At 31.7% G+C, this 11,033-nt stretch overlaps 1 protein-coding gene across 9 annotated transcripts in view; it reads right to left on the reverse strand.

The window, feature by feature from the left end:
* Positions 1 to 11,033, reverse strand: part of Kiaa1109 (KIAA1109 ortholog) — a 199,439-nt gene that overhangs the window by 62,215 nt on the left and 126,191 nt on the right. For 8 of the 9 annotated variants that reach the window (XM_005386777.2, XM_013515295.1, XM_013515293.1 and 5 more), the window contains 4 exons: positions 10,298 to 10,391; positions 8,143 to 8,193; positions 5,602 to 5,808; positions 4,005 to 4,243 (listed from right to left, as the gene is read on the reverse strand). In XM_005386777.2, coding sequence (XP_005386834.1) covers positions 4,005 to 4,243; positions 5,602 to 5,808; positions 8,143 to 8,193; positions 10,298 to 10,391 — 591 coding nt within the window. The remainder of the gene's footprint in view (positions 1 to 4,004; positions 4,244 to 5,601; positions 5,809 to 8,142; positions 8,194 to 10,297; positions 10,392 to 11,033) is intronic. The other variant, XM_013515292.1, reaches the window with a different exon arrangement.

The following is an 11,033-nucleotide window of genomic DNA, read 5'->3' on the forward strand; positions in this document are numbered from 1 at the left end:
CAGCAATGGCTGTTATCGTGCATATTGTTGTTTTCAAACCTGTTGTTCCGATTACCAGATATAAGTACACAAAATTGGTCAAAAGAAAAGAAAAAACAAAAAATTTAAGCATTAACTGTTCCTTTCAACAAGCCAACAGACATAGCAACAACACTTATCCCAGCTATCCTTGTATATACATATAAATTTTTCCTTTTTTTTAAACTTTAAAGAGAAAATATCAAAAACAAAATAACAAAAACATAGACAGTAACAAAACAACATAAAAACAATAAAAGTGACACAGAATTTCAAACCAAGGTGAGAGGAAATCAATAATAGTTGTTACATTGCATACTGTTATCTTCAAAGTAGTTATACAGATTACCAGATATAGGTATGTAGGATGGATAAAAAAAAAAAAACTTAAACATTAACTGTTCCTTTCAATAAACCAATAAAAAACTAGTATTACAATTATCTTGTGTATATAAATATACCAATTTTTTCCCTTCTCTTTTTTTTCCTCTTTTTCCCTCATCCCAGTTGTTCTTTCCAATTTGAGCAGTTTCTTTACCTTTCACAATATTTAACGTAGTCAAAGATCCAATATAAAAGTGGGTATTTGAGATGAATACACACTTTTCTGATAAAGAAATACAAATGGCAAATAAATACATGAAAAAATGTTCAACATCATTAGTCATTCAAGAAATGCAAATTAAAACAACACTGTGATTCCATTTCACACTAGAAAGATTGGCTATCATCAAGAAATCAACCAGTAACAAATGCTGGAATAGCTATCGGGAAAAAGGAACCCTTCTCCACTGTTGGTGCGAGTGTAGACTGGTACAATCATTGTAATAATTAGTGTGGAGATTCCTGAAAAAAACTAGAATTAGAGGTCCCATTCAACCCAGCTATTCCCCTCCTGGGTATTTCTCCAGAAGAACTGAAAACATCATACCACAGCAATATATGTGCACCCATGTTTATAGCAGTGCAATTTGTAACAGCTAAATCTTTGAAACAACCCAAGTGTCTATTCCCTGAGGAATGGATAAAAAAAGATGTGGTGTTTTTATACAATGGAGTGTTACTCAGCTATAAGGAAAGATAACCTAGAGGCTTTTATAGGTAAATGGATGCAACTTGAGACCAAAAGTTAAATAAATCAGACTCACATGTGTAAACATCATATTGCCTCCCTAGTGTAAGAATCTGAAAGAGTAAACAACTTGTCTTTTGATCCCAAGTCAGTGTGAAAAGAAGTAGTGAAAACTTTCAAATCAATTAAGTTGAACTCACAGAAAACATAAAGTATGAAGTTGTACAAACACATGTATCCTTAACTCTAACAATTATTAATGGATTACACAACAAATATGTTAAAAGTTTTGCCTTAAACTCTTAAATTGGGTTGACTGGCACATAGCTGACCAGCACACTGTTGTTCAAATATAACTATATAACCTATATCATTATTTAGTCCATACTTCTCTAATTGTCTACGCAGACATAAAAGACCAGCAGAAGCCTTATTAAAATCAAGATGAACTGCTTCCAGTAAATGTGTAATATATATGCATATGTTCTTTCTCAAATAAGTCAAATCTGATATTCCTCAATTGTTTCCAAACGTTAGTAATAGCCCATTTTACTTTCATATACAATTTACTATACATTATTAGTTCTCTCACCTGAGAAGGAAACAATTCTCTTTTTCAATATATTAATCAAGGATCATCTGATATAGATCACACTCACTCTATTCACTGTACAATAATCTTTATACTTGGAATGAGGTAGTCATAAACAGAAAAATGTTCACTTACAACTACAGCATCTATGAAATAGCTAGAAAAATCCTGGCTGCCCTGATCTTCTCTTATTCACTACTGCCACTGGCAGACTCACTGACTACCACTTGCAAGCTGCAAGACGTCGTAACTGTCTACTTCTGCCTCCATCGTTAGCATCATCAAATAAAAACACCTAGGAAGTAACCCTAGGCCTCAGTCACTGCTCGTCCCTTATCACTAGTGTGTCATTCTTTAGCTGGTTTGCTCTTTTCCTTAATTTCCACAATTGCAAGCTCTTACATGTCTGAATATTTGACAATATGTTTATTCTGCTTTTAAATATTGTTATCTTTCTGGTACTAAACTGCTTATCTGGCTTTGACTTGTTGCTTCTACTGACATTTGTATTTCAGTAGTGCCATAAATAAATGACCAAAATAAGTTTAAATTATTGTTAGCATTGGCCTCTAAAAAGCCTAAGACTTCTGACTCTGCAAAATCTTGACAGTGCTTCTGTTCTGGGAATAGAAGAGGTCTAAATCTACAGGTAAACTAACTAGTAATAAATAAAACTTAAAATGCTAGGGATAGGAATATATATATATAACTGTACCTCAGTTCATGAACTTAATTTGTCCTATTATTTTGTTTGTTTGTTTTTTGTTTTTTCTCCGGTACCGGGAACCGAACTCACGACCTTGCGCTTGCCAGGCAGGCGCTTTTTGCCGCTGAGCTAAATCCCCAGCCCCTGTCCTATTATTTTGGAAAGATGGCCCACATTTGTGTTTGTGTGGAGAAGATGGCCGGTCGTGTTTCTCATCTGATGCAGAGTTTGCAAACAAAAACAGAATTTTGCCAAATATTTCTGTTTGAAAACCAAATTGATTGCAAACAGAAGCATTCATGAACTGAGATACCATCATATATTCACACATATACATAACTACACATGTATGCATGCATCGATATATACATATATGAGTGTTCTAAAATTGATGTAATTTATCATGTTAACAGGATAATTGGGAAATATTTTCATTTCAGTAGATATACAAAACAGTATCTGATTATATTTACCAATTTCGTATTCTTTATAGAATACAAATGTATTAGGAAAATACATTTTTTAATCTGACAAGGAAACCTAGCAAAAATCTACAGTAAACAACAGACTCACGGGCTGGGGATTTAGCTCAGCGGCAAAAGCGCCTGCCTGGCAAGCGCAAGGTCGTGAGTTTGGTTCCTGGTACCGCAGAAAAACCAAAAAAAATAAAATAAAATAAAACAACAGACTCACTAGCGAAATGTGGATTTCCTACACTGCAGGCAAGCACAGTGAGACAAGAAAAGGAAAAAAAGGCATAAAAGGTGGAAAAGAAGAAACAAAGTATATTTTCTACAAATAATATGACTTTCTACAGACAAAGCTCCAAAATATATATAACTTTTTGGAATAATGTAATTGTTTAATATGGTCACCGAGCATAAGATTAACATACAAATGTCATACAATTTTATACATACAGTTTAGAAAAATGACATTTTATACAAATTAACATTTGTAATAATTACAATAAGAACACAAGGTTCCCAGGTACCTAAATAAATACATAGTCCTGAAAAAGATGTACAAAAATGCCTAAGTACAAAAATTTAAAACTTTATAGAAAAACATTACAGAAGTCCTAAAGAGACAGAGAAATACTTATTTAGGAATAGGAAAGTTAAATATTGTATTAATTCTTCCCAAATGAATTCACAGAGTTATTAAATTCCTGAAATTATCCAAAAAAGCTTTCTCAGGGACCTTGACAAACTGATTCTAAAAATGTATATAGAAGAGCAAAGAACCAAAAACTAGAAAAACCACTAAAAGAGGAAAAGTCAGGCAGTCATGCAATACTGATGCACACTGGCCAATGAAGGAGAAAAAAAAACTCAGAAAAGTCTCCAATTAATGAAAACACTTAATATATGACTTATTCTTAGATTGTATGTCACTGAAAGAAATGATCAGTTAATAAACAATGCTGGTTAAACAGGAGTTACACTGATACATTACAGTTGTTTGAAGAATATTAATTAATTTTAAATTTTGTGGTATAATATTTCAGATTTTTACCTATATTGATAACACAAAAATTTATCTTTCATCAAAATATTACTAATTTCTCAGAAAATCATGAATTTTACAAGGCTGAATTAAAAATGTAACGTTACCTGTCATTCCATGGCTTCTCATTCTTCCCATCTTGTATTCTGCTTTCAGAGATGGCAAAAGCGCTGCCCCAATGGCTATACCATCCAGCATGGCACTAAATTTAAGAACAATAGGCTTCTTCTCTAAGCCTTCTGGTAACTGAGGAAATTCATTGGTTTCGACAGGAGTTTGATTAACACTTGTTGGGGTTTTCTCAGAAGGTAGTGGTGTTGCAATATCTTCTTTCACAGGCTGTGGGCTACAGACCAAGATGATAATAATTTTTTAAAAACCACAATTAACGGTTACCATTTTAACAAGTGAGATAATTATATTTCTCAGTGAAAAATAGCCATTGAAAAATGAAGATACAAAAAGGTAGACAGGAAGTAATAACATGTAGGACCCTGGACTGTTATATTCCCTCAAGGTCATTCATGTCATTAGTGTAGAAATGGAATTTAAACTCAAGCGTTTTCTGATTCCAAATTCTATGATTTAACCACTATGCACTCATTGTAGACTATAATACTATTAATACTACTGCCAATATTATTGCCACCATTTAGTAATATTAATACCAATATCAACAATAATTATTTGAGTGCCAGGTACTAATCTTAGTGTTTCATATGTTTCATCTCACAAAATCCTCCACTTTGCAAATGAAAAAGCATAGCCAGAAAGTGATAAAACTAGGATTTGAACACAATCAATCTGATATCAGAGTATAACTTTTAACTACTACACATCTCACTGATGATACATCATTATAAGAAAATTAAGATTAGGAACAATTAAAATTAAGAATAACTGACTAATTGAGATGCTAAAATTTATGAAACCATTCTGGATTCTATATTCATTTCACAGGAAAATTGTACTTAAATTTTTACTAGTCAACTTCAGCTATAATTATTACACAAAAATTAAAGATCTAGATAAAACTAATGGGGAAGAAATCACTATTTCAAGATACCATCAAAAGATAAACCAATTGTTTTGTGCATTTCTGGAAAATGATAAATAGTTTATATTTTGGGTGTATTTTTATTAGTTACACCTTTTTGTGACCAGGAATAAGGTTCAGTCATGCAGATGCCATAAACAATGGCTGTGGACCTAAGGTAATAAAGATTAACGTGGCAAGTCCTGACTTACTGTACTTTAAAATATTTACATGGCATTAAATCCAGAATTGAATCATACAGAATAATTTCATTTAAAGAACATATAATGCATGGGGCATAAACTATCAAGACAACTAATAAAACACACATCATCATATATTTCAATGAACTCAAGGAATCAAGAATTGATAGTCCTAGAATTCACCAATTTTCTTCTTATTAGTATCTCTTATGATGCCCACAAATCTTTAGCATCACTTAAGCTTTACTTATGCAGCATGGAACACTGACAACTGCATTTTGACACAGCACTTTAAGGATATCCAAGAAGATTCTCTCATCAACATATCTATTTTCTGCTCCTCCATTGTCTACAGTGGTCAGCACCTACAAGTGACCCTTTATTTTCCTCCAAATTTTGTTAACACAGCAAAGAATATCTTAAAAGTATTACAAGGAATCCCAGAATGCAAAAAAAATAACTCACACTGTAGAAGGCTGTCTAATGAGGTCTGAGATTTGTTTAGATAGCTGGTGAGAACTTCGAACCATCATGCTGTGTAATGTGGCAGGATGCTGAGGAATGTTGATGCTGATAGCTCCTACTTTAAACACAGCAGCATTATTTGTCTTCAATCCTCTCTGGGCACTGTAGAGTGCTTGGGACTTGGCAATGCTACATTTCACTACAGTTCTATCAATAAAAAGGAAGACCATGAAAGTATAGTCAAATAAAGAAAACATCTGAAAAGTATTGAGAGCAAGAGTTATTCTTAAATCATTCAATGAACTCAAAAGATATTTCATGTGTTAAATCATGTACTGAAATGTTTTCTAAACTAGTGGAATGCATATATTTTCTATTGCATTGAATGATGCACTATTTCTCTAATAAGAATAATTAAAATTTATGCTCACATGTAAGTAAAAGCACAAACACTGACATATCATTTTATACATATACACACAAAATTCTACTTTGATTTTTTTTCTCCATTCAAAACTTGCTTTTTCATCTCTCACTTATTTTAGGGATCTGTGCAAACACTAACAGAGATAGTATTAAAAAATATTCACTATACTTCTTAAATTCTAATCCAAGAGTCAAAAAAACTAATCTAACAATCTAGTATATTAAAAAACTTTAAAGGCAGACTAGCTTGCTTTATGAAGCCCTACAGCATGGACCCAGGAAGTAAAACAGGAAATAGCCTTTGCCTGATTAGGCACTATACTGGCTACTGAGGTTCACAGTGGATCCAGGGGAACCTGGTGAAGTACAATATAACTGTTAATGAACCCGTTAACTAATGTTCTTGGACCTTTGCTATAAACTTTTCATGTATACATCAGACAGTCCTAGCAGGCCATAAGTTTTCATAGTCATTAGTTTAGAAACATTTCGACCACTTTTTTCTATGTCTCACATATATACTACATATTGTATACCCTAGCCTAGGTGAAAACTCCTCAAAAATTGTAATAAAATTGTGAGCAAATAACTCATATTTCAGCCTATGAAGTATTTAACTCCTTAGCTGAGGTCTCCTTATATCTTTTCCAGGTACAGATCAGACAAATGTACCCTCTAGTTTCTGGTTCAATTTGATTGATATAGGATCATCATACTGTTGGACTTTAGAGGAGTGCCACTGTCTGCACCAGTGAGGCTTATTAATTCTTAATTAAGAATAGTAGCCTTGATTATTTTGAACTGGACTTTTATCAGTTCTTAACCACTCAGTGAAAAATACAAACTGCAAATGAAAGACAGAAAATGTGAGCTACATTTCTTTACTTTCTGTATCTACTCACTGTTTAGCTTTATAACCTGTACAAATATAACTAAGTCTTACTTTTGATTATAAAAGTACATATGCAACACTGGATTCTCAATTATATGCCAAAAGTCAAATGAAACTGACAGGGTTGGTTGCTCTACTACTGGGAGTTTTGATGTAAAGGACTTCAGGAGCTCTGTTTTGCCTGACACTAGAGGGCCCCATTTATACTGTGTTCTATGCAAATGATGCCCACCACTTGCAATGGCATTGCTTGGAGCTGGATAATATGATGGTCCTACACCAATCATTATTTCTACCTCTCGTTCCACTCCTACCCCACCTACTTGAGCTGTCAGATCCCCAAAATTTAGAGGCAGGAAGAGGGAGTAGATTAATTTACACAACTTCATCTATGTTGCCTATTTCAATTCCATTTTGTGTGAAAAATCTCTGAAATGCAGATGTGCATTGTGATCACATGCTATTTAGTAACTACTAAAAATCACTGGGATTCTTTTCCATTTAGTCACTACATCTTAGAAAATTTATCTTTCTCAGCAGAAAACTTTAGAAGGAAAGGAGTAGCCTACAAGTCAAACCACCACAAGGACCAGTTCTCATTTTCTTACTGTTGTATCCCTAAAACCTAACCCAGTTTCCAGCACATAATATGTAAGCTAATAAATAATCATTGAAGAGATGTGAACCAGAGCTAATAAAAACATTATCTCTGAAGTCTGTTTTGATTTTGTTGTTATTTATACAGAGACGCAGTGAATAAAGGTAAATGTCATAGATGTAATTTCTCAATGGGATAATAAACTCTTCCCATCTTAAAAGCAGAATTATAAAACTAAAAATGTACACATGCTTTCTTATTAATTTTAATAATTTTTGGTAATTAGTAAATTCTCTAGCAAAGTGAAATTTTTTAGCTTCTATTACCACATCAAATATTAACACTTGTGATAATTGAAATTTTAACAATTATATATCTAAAAAATGACGAGCAACATACCACAATGTTACAGCCTATTAGCAACAACAATGTAAGGTAGGAGTTTCCATAAAGGTAGACTTTATCAGATTTCTTCAAATATCACAAGTTATAATATATAAAAGTGTCTATATTAAAACTACAAAAGAGCATTCTTCACAGCTATGAAGATAATATAAATATTTATCTTTAAAACTATACAAAATTATATTAATCACAAAGCCACAAAAAGGAGTATATGACATACAGAAACTCTTGTTTGGCTGTACTTGTAGGAGATGTAGGAAAATCCTCCAGTCTACAGATGAAGATTCAAGAGAAAGCAGGAAAACAAAAGGAAAGCAAATAAACAGTCACACATAAATTAGTTATACCACAACCAATCATTAGGAAAGTTTTCTAAGTTCCCACTCTTAAAATTTTCCTTCAGTGTACCTCTTAAATTATTTTTCCATCCCATTTCCTTTTCATTGCAATTGGAAATGAAATGGCAAAGAATAAATCTAAAAAGTCTTAAAATTACAAGGTAGAAAGAGTACAAGTTCATGTATCCCTTCTGATTGTATAATTTTAAATATTTTAGGGAAATATTTTGATCTCTCTGAATCTCAACTTATTTCATTTTCCAAATAAAACATTTAATGGCTCTTTATTTGGGGCAGAAAAGAAAGAAATATCAGATGTACTTTTTTTTAACAAAAAACAAACCAATGTTTTAAAACATCATGGTTTTCAAATTGAGAGAGTTTGATGCCCTTAAAGAATAACAGATAATGGAGGTTAAGAGATCTAAGAGAAAACCATAAATATAACACATGAGCATCTAAATAAATTTGAGTTATTTTCTGGATAGGTTAAAGTAACCATGGTCTTTTACATTTGGAGTCAATGAATAAATTATGGAATCTCCAGTCAGTGATGACTTTGTGCAGAAGCATCATGACAAAGTAGAAGGAATACGGGTTCAGGTATCTCTTTTGGCTGTATCATTTTAAATATTTTAGGCAAATATTTTGATCTCTCTGAATCCTAACCTTTTGTAAAGTAGAGGTGAAATCATCCCAGGTCACAGGATTGCAGTGAGGATTAAATAATATAGTTGATGTAACACTCCTGATCTCAGTAGGCTCTTCAAAATATTATAATGATTATAACAATAATGGCCTTTCTTCCATATTGAATCAGCAGAGAAAGATCTCATCTCTCATAATCACTGGAATTTCCTGGCCTTTCTTGAAAAGACTGCTTAGGAAATGTGATCTGGACCCCAGGCAGGTATTATAAAATACCTTTGTACTAGCTTACAAATACAAACAACTCCTGAGATGACCTACAGAAAGTCTTGAGAATTACTTATTCTCAAAAGTTATTGATTTTAACTAAAACTCAGAGCAGAAAGTTATATTCCACTTCTAAAAATCTATTTCAGGAAATGTTTCCTAAGACAGCAATCCCATTTTCCAGGTTTTACCAATATGACTAAAGTTGTAACTGATCTTTCTTCTTAGTCAATCTGTGAGTATTAGTTTTTATAGTATGGAAACAAATCTTCAATTTAGTTGTTATTTAGTATAATGAATGTATTACTGGACAGTAATATGGAGTACAATATTAGTTATAATATTAAGGAAGAACAAATACTTAAAATCTGATCTAACTTATCAACACATCTTACAATTACAACATAAAATTGCCCCACTGAAAGGAAGATAAGAATAAAGCTATACCAAGGATACTAAAGGTAGTAGGCAAAGTCAAATTGTTAAATGTATCAATATCAGATTAGTATTCTGAATATCATTCATTAAAGTGCCCGTTAGCGCAATTTTAAACAGATGCGAGAACATAAGTTATGAAGAAAAGGAGAGAGACAAAATAAAAACGTAAGTTATACTTTCTATAAAAGCCTTAACTATATTATTAAAGGATTTCATAGGCTTTATTGCTAAGTTCACTAAACGCAAAAATGGCAAGAGAAAGTTCTAGAATCCATTATGCCTATGAATGATTAACGAAACTAAGACGTTATCTAACATGAAATTAAGAGACATATATTCTTTGCCTGTAATTTTTAAATTAACTATGAATTATACAAACATTTTATCTTATATGCCAAACTAAAATTTATACCGAGATGACTTTTTCTCCTATACAGCAATATATTGGGAGTCAGGTTTTGGTTGGTCGTTGTTTAGTGTGGGTTTAGAAGCAAAATTAATTTTAGAAAGGGAAACAATCACTGTTCTAAAATTATTTTCATTAGGGAATATCCTTAGTGACAGAATCTCAGTATCTGGAAACAAGGTGTATAAGCCTCAAAATTTAGCATGAAGTTCATTCAAAGAACTTTTTCTATAAATCTATGACAAGTATATGAAAATAACAAAAACTGACACACTTACTGTATATTTGGAGTAATCCCTTCAAGTAGTACAATATTAACCCCACCAATATGAGCAGTGGCACATGTTTCAGTCATTTTTTGATGTAAAACATCTTAAATGAGAGAAAAAAATAGTTTGAATTCTGAAAATAAAATAATTCCACTTAATATTAAAACCGCATATTATTTGTATTAATTTACCTTTTGTCATAATATTTTGGAACTACCCTTAAGAATATTTCCTTCCTTTTTTATTTCTTTGTAGTTATATATAAATACACATTACATGTCAAAGTTGGAATAAATGCAATAAACTTTTAAATATGTCACTAATATAATAAATAGCCTTTTTGGTCTTATAAATAATATTCAAGGAAGAAAACTAGGATAATTAAAAATAATAAGTAAAAGAAACCACCTAAATTAGTACTATTGGCCCATATAATTTCTGTGATTTTAATGGAAGATGTAAATGTTTTTATTATTTACAAGACCAAAGGAAATCATAGATATCATTTTACCTACTTATTTCATTTAGCACCTTTTCATATTAATACATCTTAAAATATAATTTTTAATGAGGAAACTATAAATTATCAAATACCTATTAAAAACCACCAATTCCTAATGTCAGATATTTGGCTGATTTTTTGTGTGGACAATTTTTCACACAATGCTGACTTTCTTTTTACTTTGGTTTATAGATTTCTGTTTGTTTGGTTTTTTTTTTTTTTTTTTTTTTTTTTTTTTTTTTT

Source organism: Chinchilla lanigera, unplaced genomic scaffold (genome assembly GCF_000276665.1).
Source record: "Chinchilla lanigera isolate Chin_1 unplaced genomic scaffold, ChiLan1.0 scaffold00027, whole genome shotgun sequence".
NCBI lineage: Eukaryota > Metazoa > Chordata > Mammalia > Rodentia > Chinchillidae > Chinchilla > Chinchilla lanigera.